At 59.3% G+C, this 19,365-nt stretch overlaps 7 protein-coding genes and 1 non-coding gene across 8 annotated transcripts in view; 5 read left to right on the plus strand and 3 right to left on the minus strand.

The window, feature by feature from the left end:
• The window catches only part of SPSK_10999 (imidazoleglycerol-phosphate dehydratase), a gene marked incomplete at both ends in the record, with an annotated part of 844 nt that extends 84 nt beyond the window's left edge, over positions 1 to 760 (minus strand). Inside the window, 2 exons of the mRNA XM_016737220.1 lie at positions 1 to 209; positions 289 to 760. The exon at positions 1 to 209 is cut by the window's left edge and continues 84 nt beyond it. Of these exons, the coding sequence (XP_016586488.1) occupies positions 1 to 209; positions 289 to 760 (681 nt within the window). The remainder of the gene's footprint in view (positions 210 to 288) is intronic.
• Positions 761 to 1,076: 316 nt separating this feature from the next.
• SPSK_04542 (60S ribosomal subunit assembly/export protein LOC1) lies at positions 1,077 to 1,795 on the plus strand (the record flags this gene model as incomplete). Its single annotated transcript, XM_016731345.1, has 2 exons — positions 1,077 to 1,394; positions 1,484 to 1,795. 2 exons carry the CDS (start codon positions 1,077 to 1,079, stop codon positions 1,793 to 1,795), a joined length of 630 nt encoding a protein of 209 aa, XP_016586489.1.
• Positions 1,796 to 2,343: 548 nt separating this feature from the next.
• Positions 2,344 to 3,975, minus strand: SPSK_04206 (uncharacterized protein; the record flags this gene model as incomplete). The annotated part of the gene is made up of 3 exons (XM_016731017.1): positions 2,344 to 2,619; positions 2,697 to 2,811; positions 2,915 to 3,975. 3 exons carry the CDS (start codon positions 3,973 to 3,975, stop codon positions 2,344 to 2,346), a joined length of 1,452 nt encoding a protein of 483 aa, XP_016586490.1.
• Positions 3,976 to 5,168: 1,193 nt separating this feature from the next.
• Positions 5,169 to 8,861, plus strand: SPSK_03900 (uncharacterized protein; the record flags this gene model as incomplete). The annotated part of the gene is made up of 3 exons (XM_016730715.1): positions 5,169 to 7,726; positions 7,798 to 7,895; positions 7,960 to 8,861. The coding sequence occupies 3 exons, from the start codon at positions 5,169 to 5,171 to the stop codon at positions 8,859 to 8,861; spliced, it is 3,558 nt and encodes a 1,185-aa protein (XP_016586491.1).
• Positions 8,862 to 9,641: 780 nt separating this feature from the next.
• SPSK_11271 lies at positions 9,642 to 9,725 on the plus strand. Its single transcript has one exon. It is a non-coding gene; the product is annotated as a tRNA-Trp (tRNA).
• A 1,190-nt stretch (positions 9,726 to 10,915) lies between these two features.
• SPSK_04233 (solute carrier family 35, member F5) lies at positions 10,916 to 12,477 on the plus strand (the record flags this gene model as incomplete). Its single annotated transcript, XM_016731044.1, has 2 exons — positions 10,916 to 11,128; positions 11,206 to 12,477. The coding sequence occupies 2 exons, from the start codon at positions 10,916 to 10,918 to the stop codon at positions 12,475 to 12,477; spliced, it is 1,485 nt and encodes a 494-aa protein (XP_016586492.1).
• A 488-nt stretch (positions 12,478 to 12,965) lies between these two features.
• On the minus strand, positions 12,966 to 15,531 carry SPSK_04000 (uncharacterized protein; the record flags this gene model as incomplete). Its single annotated transcript, XM_016730815.1, has 3 exons — positions 12,966 to 14,566; positions 14,639 to 14,752; positions 14,823 to 15,531. The coding sequence occupies 3 exons, from the start codon at positions 15,529 to 15,531 to the stop codon at positions 12,966 to 12,968; spliced, it is 2,424 nt and encodes an 807-aa protein (XP_016586493.1).
• A 1,022-nt stretch (positions 15,532 to 16,553) lies between these two features.
• SPSK_03986 (AdoMet-dependent rRNA methyltransferase SPB1) lies at positions 16,554 to 19,223 on the plus strand (the record flags this gene model as incomplete). The annotated part of the gene is made up of 2 exons (XM_016730801.1): positions 16,554 to 16,718; positions 16,788 to 19,223. The coding sequence occupies 2 exons, from the start codon at positions 16,554 to 16,556 to the stop codon at positions 19,221 to 19,223; spliced, it is 2,601 nt and encodes an 866-aa protein (XP_016586494.1).
• Positions 19,224 to 19,365: the final 142 nt, after the last annotated feature.

Raw genomic sequence — 19,365 nt, forward strand, 5'->3', positions numbered from 1 at the left:
GCTGAGGTCGCCAATCTTCTCGCGCTTGAGGCCGAGATCGATCACCGCGTAGGGCCGGTTGGAGATGTCGACGACGGCGCGCGACAGCGCCTCGTCGAGGGGCGCGTAGGCCGAGCCGAATCGGGCGATGCCGGCGGCGCTGCCCAGGGCCTTGTTGAAGGCGTAGCCGAGGGCAATGCAGACGTCCTCGGCAGTGTGGTGGTCGTCGACTGCAACGGCTTGTTAGCGAGACACACAAAAGACAGATGCCGTTGTGTTATTTGGTGTTGTCTTTGCAGGACAACGTACTATGCAAATCACCCTTGCAGGTAATCACAAGCGACCAGCCGGCGTGCTTGGACAGGGCGTGCAGCATGTGGTCCAGAAAGCCGATGCCTGTCTGCAGCAGGATGGTCTGCGACTTGCTGGTCTGCGCGGCATGGCCGTCGCCGCCGCTGCCCTCGACCAGCTTGAGCACCCGCTCGTCCGTGTCCGGCGGAAAGGCGCCGCCGTCGAGGTTGAGGGCGAGCTGGATCGACGTCTCGTTGGTGTCGCGCGCGAGGGCCGCCCACCGGGGGGCAGACGATGTTGACGAGGCCATTGTAACGTGTGCGGTGTCGCGGCGTGTGCACAAAGTGTCAATGGGAGAGTGTGTGGTGCAAATCGTGGAAACGTCAAGATGGGCGCCGAAGTGGTTCTCGTCTGCGTCGCCCGTTGCCGTTCTTGCGCCGTTTTCCAAGCGCACTTTTAGCGGGCGAGTCACAGCGCTGTCATTTGCCATGCCGTGGCCACGCTTTTCAGCTTTCTGGGGGCCCGCCAGGGTGATCCTGGCCTGTATTTACACCCTCTGCGCTAGCCAATAGGCATGTTTCAGCCGCTAAAGAAGGACCCACTGAAATTTTCCAGGCCTCGTTCAACTTTTTTCTTATCGATAACGCTCCGGCCTCTCTCACCTGCGAAATTTCTCTGCAGATTCTGCCGCCTACCTTCATCTCCAGCCATTTCGACTTTCGACCACGAGAGCATCAAACCACCGCAACAGCTGGGCGACGACAACAACAACGACGACATTGTCAAACCTTCACAGTTCCGTCACAATGGCACCCACACGGACAATAAAAAACAAGCATGCGACCAACAAGTCCGGCATCAAGAACAGCAAGTCGTCCAAGTCGGGCGGCGGCCGCAGCTCGGGCGCCGAGGGCGTCGTCAAGACCAAACGCGACAAGGGCAAGATCCCGGCCTCGCAGCTCAACAGCGGCCGGTCCAAGATGCTCGAACTGCTGCAGCGCCGGCGCAAGACCCGCACATACTCCGAGAAGGAGCTCGACATTCCCAAGTTGAACACCATCACGCCGGTCGGCGTCCAGAAGCCCAAGGGCAAGAAGAAGGGCAAGGTGTTTGTCGATGACAAGGTGTGTTGCATCCTCCCCTGGCATGCCACCATTTTTCTGTGAGATTCTGTGGGATTCTGTGAACTGACTGACCCCTCCCCCTTCACCAGGAGAGCATGACGACCATCCTGGCCATGGTGCAGGCGGAAAAGGACGGCCAGATCGAGTCGAAAATCATGAAGTCGCGGCAGATGGAGGAGATCCGCCAGGCACGTCTCGCCGAGGCCGAGAAGAAGGAGTCGGATCGGCAGGCCAAGCTGGACCAGAAGAAGCAGTCGCTGCGCAAGAAGCGGAAGCGGCCGGGCAAGGAGGGCAGCGGCGGCGACGACGACGAGAGTGTCGGCCACCTGGCTTCGGCCGGCACCAAGGCCGGCAAGCCCAAAAAGAAGCGCGTGTCCTTTGCCGGCGCCGCCTCGGAATGAGCAGCCTTATGCAGCCGGGGACATGGCCGACAATGCCCTTTTTCCATCTCGAATATGCCCTTACGCTCTGATGATCTGATGCTCCCCGGACCCGACACCAAACATGAAGCGCCGCGCCGAATCACCGACATCCAGCGACGCACAACCAGCGACAGTGCCTTAGACAGACCAATTTGCAAGTTGGGACACACGCGAAACCCACGTTCAGCCATTCCGTGTTCATACTCGCAAATTGCGGGCTGCTCGCATAGCGGGCGAGATCAGACTGCATTCTTTGGACCGGCATCCAAATGCGTATGCAGCATACAACAAGCAGAAATTGCACTTGGGGTGCACCCTCTTCAGCCACACAACTCTCCTGCTGTGGGCAAGAGACCTATCCTCAAATTCATCATGTATATAGATACCCAGTAACTCTAGCTTTCATAGCAGTCTATCAGTGTATATTATTTACTCCAAACGCAAGCCTTGTCGTCTTTATGTATCGTCGCTATAGTGAAATGCAATGCAAGTGTACGTTTAAATGCAGCGGGAGTATATAGAAGACATCACTCCTTGTCCAGATTAATCTGCATCCTCCGACGCAGAGGCTCAAAGTTGACACCCTTGCGCTGCTTGGCGTTGACATCCAGCAGGTCGCGCGGGATGGCGGCGAGGTCGACGTTCTTGGCCATGGTATGCAGGAACTGGGTGACCGGCTTCGCGTGCCAGCGTCCGCCGCCCGGCTCGAACCAGGACAGGTGGCCGCCGAGGGACGTGGTGCAGAGGACGGTATAGGGATTGTGTCTGAACTCGCCGTACGGAATGGCCTCTTCGACGGCGATCTAAGGTTGGTTAGCACGACCACGGCGATGGGCGTAGTTCAACAGATCAACGGCTATGCCCCGGTAGGACGACATACTGGATCATCCTTGGCCTGGAGAGCCAGGAAAGGAATGCGAATGTTGAGCAACGAATCGCATGATGAGGCATCGCGGTAGTAGGCTTCTTCCGTCGGATAGCCCCACGTTGGGCATCTTTGGAGAGAAAGGGAAAAGGAGCAGTTAGCACCGTACACCAGGGCAAACATCCAGTCTTTGGTCGACCGCCAGTACAGGGGGGAAATCGTTGTGAACGTACTGCACTTCACGGTCAAATTCGTAGAGCGTCGTAATCTTGTTGATACGGTCCAAGTCGAGCTCCGTGTGCTTGAGGATCGCGTCGCGGTGCAGATTAATCAGCTTCTTCATGTTGCCTGCACAGATGTCAGCTTTCGGTTCAACGCCATTCGCAGTGTCTCCGACTGTCACACTTGCAACGTCACCACTGCTGCTGCTACATGCCATCCGCCACCACCACTTACTGCCCATAACCGTTTCGTAGACGTGGCGTCCCATGAACGAGCGCTGCAGGATCTTGTTGGACACCTGCAGATCAAACGGGTTGCCGACCACCACCGCCGCCTGCAGCGGACACGCCGCGCCCTCCTCGCCAACGTAGTTGGTGAGGATGTTGGCGCCCAGCGAGAAACCTAGACCAAACAGCGGGCGGTTGGGAAACGTCTTCCGCGCCCACAGCGCCACCTGCCGCACGTCCCACGTCGCCCGCGCGTTGAACAGCACGCCGCTCGTGATGCTGCTGCCCGCACAGCCGCGCGCGTTCACCACGGCAATCTCCCACGGCAGGTCGTCGGCGTCGAGGAGCGGCGCCAGGCAGTGTCGCAGATACACCTCGTACGAGCCGCCCGACAGCCCGTGCAGCACCAGCAGCATGGGCCGCGTGTCGTCAGAGGCCATGCCGGCAAAGGCGGCGTCGTCGGCAAAGTACGACGTGCGCGGCGGCAGAGCAGCGTCTCGCTCGAGATGCTCGTCGGCATACGGCGGCACGGCAAAATCGACGGCAAAGGTGCCCGTGTACAGCGCGTGGTCGGCGTTGAAGATGCGGCGCTTGTAGTGGATCGCGGGCGCTCCCTTCGCCACGGCCGTCCACATGGTCTGCAGGTGGCCGTTGAAGAGCAGCGGGTTGAGCTGGCAGGCCGGCGTGCTGTCGCGGCAGATCTGGGCCAAGTCCGTGGTGGCTTGTGTTGCGGTGCCATTGCTGCTGCCTTCGGCCGGGCTCGCTCCTGCTCCTGCCTTTAACGGTAGCTGCAGCGGCGAGGCTGCATGGGTGAACTCGACGCTGGCACGGCCGAACCACTCCATGACGAAACGACGAGACGAGAATCGGGCGTGAGAGTGAGAGAGTCTAGACGTAGGACGTCGAAGTAGTTTGTAAATGGGCCGCTGGAAACAGAGTAAACAAGCAAATTGTCACCAGATGATGCAGCGCAAGCCACCGCGATGGATAAAGCAAGTTGTCGACAGACGAGACAGCTCCAGGCCGTTCTTTTTTTCCCGTATTTCTCGTGTCCGTATATTTTTCTCCTTGAGCTCCATTCCAACGTGGCAAACCTCGCCGTTGTGGGACGGCCGCGGATGTCCAAAGAGTCCGACTCCGTGGTGGGTGCAACTGAACCTCGGCACACTTAGTAGCGAATAGCTCCTATCAATCAGTTAGTGGCCTGTACTTACGCTGTAGGCAGTGTTGCAGTATCCCGTGTTGCAGCCCGTCGCACTGCACTAAAGTTTAATCCGATCTGCCAGGTCCCGCGCCTACCCCACCCAAAATACAAAATCGCTCGAAGACCCACTTTTGTCGAGGTCCTCCATCGTCAAAAACCATCTTAGTCATCCCGCGCCACATTCTGCCCAGCCACAGCGCATTGGCCGCGCCTGTGACCCTTGTTCCTTCTGATTCTGGCGCAGCACCGCCTAGAGAATAGCCCAAAGGCTCCTTCCCCCGGGTGGAGTCCTCCCCCCGTCCGTCCCATCGTCCATTCCCAGTCCGGGCGCCTAAACAAGACACAACCACCAAACACACACACGACCTCCGTCGTCCCTCGTCTGCCCTGTCCGCGATACAACCCCGAGCGCATCCGCTTTCTCTTGTCAATCAATCCGCTCGCTTCGCGCAGACACCGTGTTCCTCGCCCTCGCGCACGGTCGCGCCGCAGTGCCTCGTCCTCTGCAGCCACCTGGCCGCCTTCGCCCATATCACAATATCACACTATCATCACCACCTCACCCCCTCCACCACCCCATCACCACGCCCCCGTGCCACGCGCCCGGCTCGTCATCGACAGGACCCTGCGGACATCGATTGCCGCCGTCAATTGCCATTGCAGCTGTGCGCGCATCCCGTCGGGCCAGCGTCCGATCCTGATCGCGTCGAATCTGCGCGTCTACTTTGCGCGTCGTCTCTGCGCGTCGAACTTTTGCGCGGCACGACTGCGTCTTCCTACACACCCGCCCTCCTTTCTTCTCCTCGACCGCCGTCCTCTCTATATGCAACGACCATGAGCGGCTCACTGCCCCCCGGGCAGCAGGCCTACGGCGGCCAGCACATGGTTCCCGGCGCTGTCCCCATGGGCTACTCGCTCAACGGCCCGCAAATGGCAACGAATTTGGGCAGTCCGATGGGCATGGCCAACGGCGGCGGCCTCGGCAACGGCGGTCTCGGAAGCCCCATGGGTGGGCTCGGCGGCGTCAATGGCGTCAGCGGAGTGAACGGCATGGCTGGTCTGGGCAGCCTGAACGGCATGGGCGGCCTCGGCGGCGCGGGCCAATATCAGAATCAGAATCAGCACCAGCCGCACCAGCAGCACCAGCAGCACCAGCAACATCAGCTGCATCAGCCGCATCAGCAGGCACGCCCGCTGCCATCGCCGCAATTCTACAACCAGGGCCTGCCGCATCCGTCACAGTACTCGAGCCCCAACCTGCTGCAGTCGCCGCTCGGCCAGCTGCCGCAGCAGCACCACCACCACCAACCGCACCAACCGCACCAACCGCACCAACTGCACCAACAACAACAACAACATCAGCAGCCGCAGCACCAGCGCTTCCAGCCGTCGCCCCAACAGAACCACATGCAGTTCCCGGTCCCCGTCCAGCGTACGCCCTCCATGACTTCGAGCAACGGCGGCTCGTTTTCCTTCCCGCACAACGGCATGTCGGTCTCGCCGAACCTGTCCGCGCCCATGTCCATCCCGGTGCCTGCGACCATGCCGTCCCCGACCGCCAACCAACTGGCGAGCCCGCTGCAGTTCCTCCCACAACAACTGCCGCAACTGGGCCAGCAGCCGCCGCAACCACCGCCGCCGCAGCAGCAGCACCAGTCACCTCGCTATACCACCCAGCCGCAGTCGGTGCCGCCCATGCAGTTGCAAATGCCCATGTTCACGGGCGCGTCGCCAGGACAGCAGTCACAACACCTGCCAAAGCAACGGCAGCAATCGCAGCCCCACCAGCAGCCGCCCAAACAACCAGATTCACAACCTTTGTCACAACCTTTGTCACAACCACTGTCACAATCCATCTCACAACCCTCCATGCCACACTTTTCTCCACTCCCGCAACACATCCAGCCGTCACAGCTGCTCCAGCACCAGCCGCTCCAGTCGCCACAGATGCACCAGGTACCGCACGCCCACAATCAACTCCAGCAGCAGCTCCAACGACCGCAGCCGTCGCCTCAGCAGCAGCACACGCCAAAACCGACGAAGCCGCCCAAGGCACCGAAACCGCCCAAGCCGTCCCAGCAGGCCAAGAAGCCCATCTCGCTGCCCGACCCGTCGTCCGAGCCGATGCACACCACTCTGCCGCCACCGCCAGCAGCTGCATCGTCTGCACAGCAGCAGCGGAAACAGTCCTCCATCACACCGTCGCCCATGCCGAGTCCATTGCCGACAAATAGCCCCCGCGTGTCGCCCAAGGGTGCCGTACAGAAACCGCCCAAGTCGTCTGCTGCGGCCGGTGCTGCAGCTGGTGCTGGCAAAGCGGCGGGTGTTGCCGGTGGGAAAGCCGGTGCAGGCGTCAAGGCGCCACGCAAGTCGAGTGTTGGTGGTGTGGGACCGACCATGACCAGCGTGAAGCCGACTCCCAAGCGGACGCCGGGGGAGGCAGCCGCGCTACTCGTGTGCGTGGCCGACGAGTGCCTGGCCAAGGCGCAAGCTGCGGCGCCTGCACTGGCCAAGTCACGAAACGAGGCCCGCCTTCGAGAGTACTACAAACTGCTGGCGACCGGCCTGGGCTGCCTGGACACGGCCGTCCGCACCTTCAAGTTCCCGCCGCGCATCGAGGTCAAGATCAAGATTCGGTACGCGTCCATTCTCAGCACCGAGACGGAGAATCTGATGGAGGCCGAGACGGCGCTGCAGAGCGCCATTGCGACCTGCGAGAAGCACCGCCTGGCCGACCTCAAGATCTACGTGCAGTTCCTCTTCATGAAGGTGCTCTTCCGCCGGAAGCCCAAGGCCGCCCTCATCTCGATACAGACGCACATTGCCGACTGCTCCGACCGCCGCCAAGCCTACTGGACCTACGCCTTCCGCTTCCTCAAGGCATCCTTCTACTTGCAGAGCGGTAGCCCAGCCGACAACCACGCCCTCGAGAACCTCCATGACATTGCGGTTCTGGCCGAGCAGCGGGGCGACCACGCCGTCTACGTGCTCGCTTCGCTGCTTCAGGCCCTGTCCCTCTTCCGCACCACCGAACCCGACGTCGTCGAGCGTGTCCAGACCTGCATCGCCGCCGCCTCCAAGTACCAGCTCGACGCGTCTGTGCGCATTCCGCAGCTCGAGGTGCTGTGGCTGTTGTTGGACCTGACGTGCAGTCTCTACCAAAAGGAAAAGGCCCTGACCAACAAGCTCAACAACCTGCAGACACGGCTCGAGGAGCTGAAGGAGTCTCCACAGTGGACGTCTGATGCCAGCGAGCTGCTGCTGCCCCTGCACAAAGACTCGCCGAATGCTCACACCATCAGCGCTGACACGAGCGCCGTGCTGCAGCCGGGCGAACCGAACGACTTTTTGGTGCTGACCAGTTTTAGTAAAGTGAAGGCATTCGTCTTGGGGTGAGTCTGCAACGGCACTGTGGCTTTTTCTTCCCTCTACGTTTATGCACGACGACAACTAACCTTTCTAGATTCGCATACTCTGGCTTGACGCTCTCACCAAAGCAGCAGACCAGCGATCGGAAGAGCATGGACTACTGGACGGAAGCGCTGAAGATGCTGGCACAAAGTGAGTGTACCACTCTTGTCCTCTGTTCTCTTCTTACAGTGACCACCTCTAACAGTCTCTCTAGGCGCCTCGAGCAAACCACCTGCACCCGTCTTCTTGCACGAGGCCATTGACGAGTCCCGCTGGCGCGCCAACACATCGTCGTACGTGCTGGTCCTGATGGGCCTCCATGCAGCCACGCACTGCGATTGGACCAAGGTCGAGGACTGCATCAAGAAGCTCGAGACGCCGACGGCCGAAGCGAACGACGGGCCGCTCGACGTGCTGGCGCTCTACCTCAAGGGTGTCTTGAAGCAGGGCCAGGGCGAGCTCAACGACGCGCTGCATCTCTTTGAGGATGCACGGCTGGCTCTGCCGGACGTGACGGACGGATCGCCGTCCAACCATCTCTCGAGTGCCGGCCCGGCTGCCGCCGCGGCTGCTGCCGCGTCCGCTGCCGCGGCCGACGAGGGCCACATGCGCCAAGAAGTCCAGCTGTTGGCGGCCATGAACCGTCTCCTGATCATGCAGCTGCACCGCCTGCGCGACGAAGGCAAGATCAACATGCTCGTCGAGCAGCTCAAGCAGACGTGTGTCGCCCACCCCAACCCGGAAATCAAGACGGCGTACTCGCTGGTCATGGCCGCCATCACGACGGAGCCGCCGCTGTCCATGCACGACGTCAAGTCGCACATCCAGCAGGGGCTCAACGGCTCCACCGTCAGCGGCAACGCCCAGTGCCTCAACATTGCGCTCAACACCATGCGCTACCGCCTCTTTGAGGGGGTCGTCGGCGAGCAGGCCCTCAAGAGCGCCAAGGCCGGGTCGACCCAGGCGAAAAAGAGCGGCAACATTCTGTGGATGAGCGTCGCGGACGGCATGCTGGCGGACACGTACGAGGTGCAGGGGCAGACGGCGCAGGCCCAGCTGGCGCGCCAGGCGGGCGTGCAGTACGCCAACGAGTCGTGGGAGCGGACGCAAATATAGGCGTGAAGCGTGAAGCGTGAAGCATGAAGCGTTGAAGCGTGACCGGCGTGTGTGTGTGGGCAACGACCTGAGAGATTGCTTTTTATTGTTCTTGTTCTTATTGTTGTTTTACAAAATTTTCCGGGCGGGCAATGCCTTCAACGTTTGGCTCGATAGGCAGAAGCGAGGCGACGGAAGTCATGATTACGAGGCGCAAATTATTATACACACACTATTTTTTTTTCGGGAGAGGACAAAAGAAAAGACGCAAGGCGAAGGCAAAAACCGCAGTCTGCTTGTACAGCCGAAGAGACGACAAGCGAGAGGAGACGCATGATACCACAGGAGGTACATGGGCGTGGGATCTGTATATTTTATTCGCGGGCTACTTCGGTTTTCGGGCCTTTAGTTTTGATTTTGTCGAATACCATCGTTTTCTTTCATCCATGCTCCAAAGCCCGATTTTATTTTCGTTTCTTTACGAATATGGCTTTCTTCTGTTCTATTTGCTAAAGAAAATGTTTTCTTTTGTTTCGTTTAGGTCGAATTTCAAACTAACAAAAAGTAAAGAAAGTCGTTGGACGTCATCATATCGTTTATTTGCAAATGGAAAGAACCCAAATGGAACGAACCCAAAACAAAAGAAACAAAATGATACTTCTCAACATGCAACGGTGTACTTTGTACCGGATAATTATATCGTAAGTTAAATTTACGTCGTAAGACGTGAACGAGGTTCGTCACTAGCGCCGTAGTTATTCCTTACTTTATATGACCACTTAAGATCGTCCTTTCTTTAACGGACCAGTGGCGCAATGGTAACGCGTCGGATTCCAGTAAAATGGTGCTTCCCGAAGATTGTCCGTTCAATTCGGGCCTGGTTCAAAATGTGTTCTTTTTTTTGGCCTCTCGACTTTGTTTTATATTTTTATTTACGCGTTCATGAGAGTTACCATTTTACTCTTACTATTTTTTCTTTTTCTTTTCTTTTCTCTTTTCAAATTTTTCTTGCATTCGCAACTTCGTACCTATTCACTTCATTCTCTGACCATCCCGCAATGTCCACGTCAGTGCCTGAAACAAGAAACCCTGGAGCCTCGGAACGCTGGAACGCTGGAACCCTGCTCCCTGTCCATGATTCTTGTGACAGTTATGCGGTCGTAATGGACAACGCACACTGAAGCATTCCCGGCGGACCCTGAGTTTATGCTCCTCCTCTAGGGCGCACCTGATCTGGTCTTGTGCCTCGTCACGCGCACTTGTGGCGGATGCACCCTATAAGCACGCTGTGAAGCAATGGAGAGATCGTTGAAAAGCTATTGGCCATAGCTTCGTGGTATGTTGCAGGTCTTACTTCCTGCTGCACATGGCGTTATCGGTGGCGCCTTTGATACACCTTCCGTTTAGGCCTGGCGCGGAAGCCAAGAGACGCGGGAGAGCGCCAAAGGCCCCATTGTTGCGCCCTAAAGCGCCCTAAAGCGCCCTAGACTGGAATATTACAGGGGACCCTCCTTCGCTCTACTCTTCGAACATGATAACGACGGTGACACTCTGCGCACCTCACATGCTCACATGCCCTCTTTCAACCGACGGTGAACCGGCTGGACTGCAGGTCTCCGTAACGTCGTCCGAACCCTTCTTTCTGCCATCCTAATCTGTTGTCGCGTGCCATTTGTCGACGCCCTTGTCCTCTTCCTCCTGATCATGAAGCCTTGAACACGCAGTAGTCGAGATCCCCGACACAGAGGCTGCGTCCATTTAATGGTCTTTGAACCGTCTCCCGCATGCCGTCGCGTCATTGTCTGCCAGCAGCGTTCGCCCTGATTTACCCGGCGCCCACGTCCTCAGCATATACGTTGACGGGCGTCTACTGCTATTCATCTCACTTGCCTCCTTCCTGATTAATCTCGGCAGGGCGCTCTTGCTGGAACGGTTTGTCTCATACTTCGCACAAGGCAGCAGCGATCGACCTGCAACGGCTCTCGTTCTTCCTTCGCCCATCACAATAGCGACCACATCTACATCCTACAACTCTCCTTTGCCGACTCGCTGTACACACGATACACAACGGCGAGATGACATCCGACACGCCACACGGCGCCGGCGTCGGCCACAGCCGGGTCCAGAGCGACTCGCCGCTGTTGGGCGGCAGCCCTGCTGCAACACCTGTCGCTTCAGCAGGATTCCGTGCCCGCATCGGCTTGGCCGGCGTGGCGCGTCGGACTCTCGGCATCAGCATGCTCATGGTCACTGTTTTTCTCTGGACTGCCTCCAACTTTTTGGCAAGCGTACGTCTTCTGTTGTCTGGCGTCGGCTTGTCGTCCCTGCGCTAAGATGACGTTCCTGCTGACAAAACCCGCTGCAGTTCATCTTCTCCGACAGTACATATAGCAAGCCGTTCTTCATGGTCTACCTCAACACGTCCGTCTTTGCCCTCTCGCTCATCCCCATGGGCCTCTCCTTTTTGCGGACACACGGCGCCCGCCACACGAGGTGGGCCCTCTACAATCTGTTGGCCGAGCTGCGGGAGGACGTGCGCGACCAGGTGTCATCTCTAGCGCGGCGGGGCTGGACGTCTGGGCGCCGAGGGGAGGAGGATGACGCCGCGAACAAGCTGCTCGAGGACGGCGAGGGCGTCGACGGCAGCGTGCGCCGACGGCACCGGGGCGCGTCCAATGCGGGCCTGCTCCGTGGCGAGGGCGAAGGCGAAGGCGAGGGCGGCTACGACAGCGGCTGTGAGAACGACTCCGACTCCGACCTCGAGGCCGCGGCCGGTGCGGAGCCCGAGGCCCCGCCACCGGGCATGACCGCCAGCATGATTCTGGCCGCCGGCGGCCGCTACGACAAGCTGACCGTCCGCCAGACCACCTGGCTCAGCCTCGAGTTCAGCATGCTGTGGTTCTCCGCCAACTACCTTGCCGTCGCCTGCCTCGAGCACACGAGCGTCGCCAGCGCCACCATCTTCACCTCCCTCAGCAGCATGTTCACGCTGCTCTTTTGCGCCGTCTCGGGCGTCGAGGCCTTCACGCTGCGCAAGCTCGTTGGCGTCGTCGCGTCCGTCGTCGGCATCGCGCTCGTGTCGTCCATCGATCTGTCGGGCAAGAGCGACGAGAACCGCGGCCAGTTCCCGCACAAGTCGCCCGCCGAGATCGCCGCCGGCGACGCCATGGCCCTGCTGAGCGCCGTCGTCTACGGCGCCTACGTGACCGTCATGAAGCAGCGCGTCGGCCACGAAGACCGCGTCAGCATGCCGCTCTTTTTCGGCCTCGTGGGCCTGTTCAATGTCGTGCTCCTGTGGCCCGGCTTCGTCCTCCTGCATCTGACCGGTGTCGAGCCGTTCGAGCCGCCTCCGACCAACCAGGTCTGGGCCATCATCCTGCTCAACTCGCTGTCATCCTTTGCCAGCGACCTGTCCTGGGCGTACGCCATGCTGCTGACGACGCCGCTCGTCGTGACGGTCGGCCTGTCGCTGACCATCCCGCTGTCCCTGGTCGGCGAGATGATCCAGTACAGCAAGTACTCGAGCGGCCTGTACTGGGTGGGCGCCTTCGTTGTCGTGCTCTCCTTTTTGTTTGTCAACCACGAGAGCCACGAGCCGGACGAGAGCCTTCTCGAGGAGGATCCAGCCACACGTTAAGTCGACGACCTCACGTTGATTTATTTCTGATACGATTTGCTTTTTTGGGTTTCTAGTCTTCCGTTTCTTCAAGACTTGGACATTGCGGGCGTTATTTTGGATGTTTTCGCCTTTTTTATTTTCGATACTCATGATAGCCATAGATATCTTTGCGTTTGATAAATTTTCAAAGCTTCTAAAAATGTTGGTCTACCATTGTACGGACGGCATGCTATATGTTAAAAACAAATGCGCGCTCAACCCTGTGCGGAAGCCGCTATGATGCAATGAATGCGAAGTGACATGTGGACGGGGAATATAAAATGCAACCGTATGAAATGGCAACGATGGCGGAAGACAAAATGCCGGAAGCCGCGATCTCTCTTGCTTGGGAACCGAGTAATAAAACGGCTTCCATATGAGAACCAAAACGCCAGTGACGCAAAACACATAAATGGTATAACCAAATGACAAAAGGAAAAAACGAAAACAGAAAAAGCAGGGGCCGGTCACTCTTCCTCGCACCATTCGTCCACATCGTCCTCCCAGTTCTCCCCCATGTCGGCCCAGCCTGACGCCCACCGGCGGCCCTCGCCCTCGCCACCACTGCGGAGAGCCGCCGCCTTCTCCTGGTCCTCGCGCCAGCAGCGAATGGCATGGTCGTCACCGACCGACACGAGACTGCCGTCGTGCGTCCAGCACACGGCACCGACCTCCTTGTTTTCATGGCCACGTACCAAGGCGGTGCCGTTGCGCACAATCGGAATCGTGTCGACGAGCCGGCCTGGCACACTGGACATGCTGTTGGTGCGGAAAAGGCCACCAGGTCGTCGGGGCGGGCCTGGCATGCTGGTGGTGGCTGAGGCGGCAGCAGCACCACCGCCATTGTTGCTGGTATCGCTGTCCGCCGCCACTGGACGCGGCAGCGAGCTTGCTCTGGAAAAGGGCGACGTGAAGATCGGCACCGGTGCGCTGTTGTCCAGACCGAAGACGGGGCCGCGGTCGTCGCACTGCTCGCCGTTGCCCAGAAAGTACCGCTCATCCGTCGGGAACAAAAGGGCACAGCCATCGCTGCTGCCCACGGCCAAGAGTTCGGGGCGGCCGTCCTTGGCGGGCCGCACGGCCGTCTTGACGTAAAACGACGTGGCGTGGAACTTGTCGTGCCGGAAACCGTAGAGCGGTCCGAGGCCCTCTTGCACGATGCCATTTCGGCGCCTGGGATGGTCGTTGCCCTTGGACGAGAGCTCGGGTGCGGAACCCAGGACAAGATGCGAGGTCGAGTAGGCGTAGACCGTATTGTCTTTGCAGAGGCCGTACAGCCGAGCACCGTCGGTGCTCAGACTCATGGAGGACATGCCAAACGGCCGCCACTGCGAGTGGCTCTCCGGCGGTGCGGTGGCCGAGATCGGGTTGCTCGCCTTTTGCCGCGACGTGTGCACGCTGCGGATGTCCCAGAGCTTGATGGACGCGTCGGCCTCGCAGGCCGACAGAAGTAGGTGCTCTTTGCCCGGTGGTAGGAACTGAATGGCGGTCACAGACACTTCGCCGACGCGGCCAGGCTCTTCCCACCGGGTCGTGACATCGGCTGCCACGGCGGCCTGCATGGCCTTGCGCATCTGGCGTGTCGGGCGTGTCGTCCGCGCATGGGCATCAAAGATGCTGTTGACCACACAGCCCTGGCTGATCTTCTTCGGAAGGCTGAACTGAAGACCGTGTGCTCGTTCTTCGACTGTAAATTCCTGCGCCGGGCCGCCTCTGCACCGCAGATCCCAGATCTTGACGCTGCCATCCCGGCCCGATGTTGCCAGGACGTTGCCCTCGCCTCGGCCCGGCTGGAAGCGCACCTGCTTGAGCGAGGCCGTGTGGTGGTCGAGGATGGAGATGGGCGTCTGTGTCATCATATCAATGACCTTGCCGGTTTGATCGCCCGATGCAGTGGCTAGGAGATAGTCGTCACCCGAAAATGCAAGATCGATGACTGCGTTGCCGTGTGCTAGGAAGGATATGTAGATGTCGCCGAAACTGGTGGATTCCTTGCCGTAGTTTTCCGTGCTGGTGTCGAGAAGCCGAACTCGTCCTTCCTCGTCGCCGACTGCAACAAGTCCATTTGCTAGAGTGTATGTTAGTCACCTGAAATAGAGAGAGAGGAGAACGCTGAGCATAAAATAAGAGAGGTGCATACTGTTGCAAGCTGCAGCACAGAATGGAATGCACCGGCCGTTCGGGACATCGTTGCTGGAACAATAGTGAAGGTCGTCGTGGGAGCTATAGAAGCTGGCGGTCTCAACTCTCCAGTCTAGAATACCATGTTAGTATACGCCTACTTGCTAACAACGCAGCAAAATATATACTCATAAACAGCGTACCTGCCACAGGCCGGGGAAGATGGTGGTTGCCAGCCCCGGATGGCATTCCATACTCCCGCTGGAGAAGCTGGCCAGCAAAGCCACGCCCAGACAGTGGCATCGTCCTCTTGAAAGATGGTCCAGAGAACGGCAGATCCGGCTCGCCGTCGTCAGACATGCTGAACTTGTCCTCGTCACATCCCGACTCGGGCTCGTCGACAAGGGCGGGCAGCGGTGACGAAGCCAGAGGGCTCAGCAGCATGGAAGCCACGGCTGTGTGCGATACGGGCTCTGGCGTGGCGGCATCGTGAAACACAGACGCGGGTCGAAGAGGCGACGTCTCGGGCGTTTGATGGCCCGTCTTGCGTCTTTTCGTTGTGCGAGGCAGGGGACTAGCCTCATCGACACAGCGATTGCTCTTGTCGCGGGCTGCCAGCGGGCTCGAACCAAAGTGCAATGGGCTGCTGGACGGATTCAGGTTCCGGTTCAGAGACCGGGCGGTGAGATCTCGGAGCGCCCGTCGAGCGGCACTGGGATCGGCTGAGACGCGAGACCGAGGGGTGAAGAAGCGGCGGAACTTGCGAGGGGTGATGGACGGCTGGCGGCGTTCTTTTCCACTTGCATCGGCAAAGGACGGGGCCGCCAGCCGGGGTGGCGAGGACATCAGCGCGGCATCATCACGAGATGTCAGGACAGGGTCGATGGCAGACGGAGATTTGTTTTCTGCCATGATCCTGCCCTGCCACAGCAGCACCACGTTGCATAAAGCTGAGGATGGAGGTAGCTGAGCTCGGTCAGGCTATAGAAGTAGTCGGCGAGGTGAGAGTCTGGGGATGCAGATGGCGGTACACGGTTGAGATAATGAGGTCAAGATGAAGAGAAGTTGAAGAACGAAAGATGCTGAATGGACGAAGCCGAAGAATGCAAGAAAAAGCAAGGGCGACTGGTCTGGAGCACGGTGAGCTTTCCAATTAACGCGGCCGACGCTTGGCCACCGCGGAAAGTCGTGTGGCGGGGAAGGCACGACCAGGCATGGCGCCTATGGGGCGAAGGTGGTTCTGGCAGGGAAGGAACGCGATGGACACGCGCTCACTTAACGATGTCGCGAGCACTTACAGCGTGAGCCAATGAGAAGGCGCCATTTTGACCAAGCTCCTGCCTTTTGCGGGTCGCCGCCATCGCAAGGCGTCTCCGGCCAGGGCACTGTACTGCATGCAATCTACGATTCTGGAAAGGGAGGTTCGAATTAAAGACGAGATAAGCCCAATGACGGCTGAAATGAGGGAGGGCGGACAATTCCCTGCCAAAGAGTGAAAGGGCGAGAAAGCAGCTCGCTGAGCGTCGAGTCAACAAGCTTAGTCATTTTCTAGGTAGCGGTCCATCGCGACTTCCCGAAACGCTGTTTGGTTTGGGCAAGCACAATCGCACCGCGTTGCCCCACTTTTATTTCTCGCCCGCGTTTATTGGCGGTGAGCCGATAAGATAAAAAAAAAAAAAACTGGCAGAAGGGTGCGGGAGCAAATTTTAGGTGCAACGGCCTGAAATCTAATAGCGAAAAAATAGAGGCATCGCCAAGCGACAGACGTCGGTCTTTTCACAACGACCAACGAGGTGCATTCCCACGCCCTCGCACCGACGATCACATACGAAAGCCGATACACCATATAGCGACATCCGAAGCGACTCTTCTTATCGAAATACCTGCCACAGCCATTCGCCGGCACACTCGCTTCGCCCGCGGCCGCCGTCAAGATGGTTGAGAAGAAGCATGGCAAGGGCCGTCTGGACAAGTGGTACAAGCTGGCCAAGGAGAAGGGCTACCGAGCCCGTGCCGCCTTCAAGCTGATTCAGCTCAACAAGAAATATGGCTTCCTCGAGAACAGCAAGGTCGTCCTCGATCTGTGTGCTGCGCCAGGTGTATGTTTCGTCTATGCCCTGTTTGTATCATGTGCATTTGCGTTTTCTGTTTACCTGCTAACAAAGTAGTCCTGGTGTCAAGTGGCCGTCGAGACCATGCCTGCCAACGGCATCATCATCGGTGTCGATCTGTCACCCATCAAGCCGATCCCCAAGGTCATCACCTTCCAGAGCGACATCACGACCGAAAAGTGCCGCGCAACGATCCGGCAGCACCTCAAGAACTGGAAAGCCGACACTGTCCTGCACGATGGTGCCCCCAATGTCGGCACGGCCTGGATTCAGGATTCGTTCAACCAGTCCGAGCTGGTGCTGCAGTCGATGAAGCTGGCGACGGAGTTTCTGGTCGAGGGCGGCACCTTTGTCACCAAGGTCTTCCGCTCCAAGGACTACAACTCGCTGCTGTGGGTCTTCAACCAGCTGTTTGCCAAGGTCGAGGCCACCAAGCCGCCGTCGTCGCGCAACGTGTCGGCCGAGATTTTCGTCGTGTGCCGCGGCTTCAAGGCGCCCAAGCGCATTGACCCGCGCTTCCTCGACCCCAAGGCCGTCTTTGCCGAGCTGGCCGACCCGACGCCCAACAACGAGGCGCGCGTGTTCAACCCCGAGGTCAAGAAGCGCAAACGCGACGGCTACGAGGAGGGCAACTACACGCTGTACAAGGAGATGCCGGCGAGCGAGTTCATCCAGACTACGGACCCCATTGCCGTGCTGGGCCAGTACAACACCCTGACGTTTGACCAGCCCAAGAACGGCGACGTGGCGCTGGCCGCGCTGGCCAAAATGGTTGAGACGACGGACGAGATCCGGCGGCTGTGCACGGATCTGCGCGTGCTGAGCCGGCGGGACTTTAAGATGCTGCTCAGCTGGCGTCTGCGGGTGCGCGAGCGGTTTGGATTCCCGACGAAGAAGACGGCCGCCAAGCCGCTGTCGGAAGAGACGGCGGCCGTTGACGACATGGACGAGGAGACCAAGATCGAGAAGGACCTGCAGGAGATGCGGGACCGCGCCAACTCCAAGACGAAGCGCAAGAAGCGGCGCGACAACGAGCAGAAGCAAAAGGAGATTGTGCGCATGCAGCTCAACATGACGGCGCCCATGGACATTGGCATGGAGCAGGCCGACGCCATGGGCGAGGGCGCGCTGTTCGGTCTCAAGAAGATGGACAAGACGACGGCCCTGCAGCGGATTGCGCGGGGCAAGATGGCGACGATCAACCCCGAAAAGGCGGTGACCGCGGCGGAGCACGACGACAGCGACAGCGGCATCGGCTCGTCGGCGGAGACGGACGAGGACGAGGACGACGAGGACGACGAGGAGGACCGCCTCGAGCGGGAGCTGGACGGCCAGTACGACCAGTACCAGGAGCGCCGGGCCGCTGTGGACGCCAAGCACAGAGCCAAGAAGGCACGCGAGCATGGCGACGACGCCGAGTGGGAGGGTGTCTCGGCGGGCGAGAGCGACATTGAGGACAGCGACGGCGACCTCGAAGAGGACAGCAGCGATGACGACGGCGACGAGGGCGCGACCACCGCTGCGACCAAGTCTCTCCTGACGGACCTCGACAACAGCACACCCAACAAGAGCGGTCTGTCCAAACGCGCCCAGGACTTCTTCAGCCGGTCCGAGTTTACCGATATTATGGGTGACGTAGACGAGCTCGAGGAGGAGGAGGAGGAGGAAGACGATGACGACGACGAAGTCGAGGAGGAGCAGGATGGCGAGTACGAAGAGGTGCAAAATGCAGAGGAGGTGGAGGAGATTGAGATTGACGAGAACGATGAGGACGAGGACGAGGACGACATTATGCCTACGAAGCAGGAGGTCGGCTCGGACAGCGAGGACGACGGCAACTTTGAGGTAGTCAAGCGCAGGCCGGTCGGCGACGAGGACGACTGGGAGGACGAGGACAGGCGCCGCGCTACCGCCGACGACAGCGTGGGCGTGGACATTATCACGGCCGAGATGATGACGCTCGCGCACGATCTGGCGCTAGGCCGCAAGACCAAGCACGACGTCGTCGACGACCTGTACAACCGCCGCGCGTTCCGTGACAAGGACGGCCTGCCCGACTGGTTCCTCGACGACGAGTCCAAGCACGACAAGGTGCAGCGGCCCATTACCAAAGCGGCTGCCGACGCCATCAAGGAGAAGATGCGTATGCTGAACGCGCGGCCGATCAAGAAGGTGCGCGAGGCGCAGGCGCGCAAGAAGTTCAAGGCGGCGCAGAAGCTCGAGAAGCTCAAGAAGAAGTCGGAGATGCTGCTAGCGGACGAGGGCATGACCGAAAAGGAAAAGGGCGACTCCATCAGCAAGATGCTCAGCAAGGCCGCCAAGAAGAAGCCCCATATCCCCAAGAAGGTGGTCGTGGCGCGGGGCTCCAACCGAGGCATCCAGGGCCGACCCAAGGGCGTCAAGGGCCGCTACAAGATTGTCGACCCGCGCATGAAGAAGGACACGAGAGGTCTGAAGCGTGCGGCCCAGCGGGGCAACAAGAGACGCAAGTAGATGCGGCGCGGCCGCGTTTGTATTTGCCGGGTATCTAGATTTTCTATAGCATACGTATTTGTGCATTTTTTCCGGCGTTGGCATTTTGCACTCCTTTTTTTCCCCATAGACTCAAAAAGTTGCTCCTTGTCTCCTACTATTG

Source organism: Sporothrix schenckii (genome assembly GCF_000961545.1).
Source record: "Sporothrix schenckii 1099-18 chromosome Unknown Cont46, whole genome shotgun sequence".
NCBI classification, from domain to species: domain Eukaryota; kingdom Fungi; phylum Ascomycota; class Sordariomycetes; order Ophiostomatales; family Ophiostomataceae; genus Sporothrix; species Sporothrix schenckii.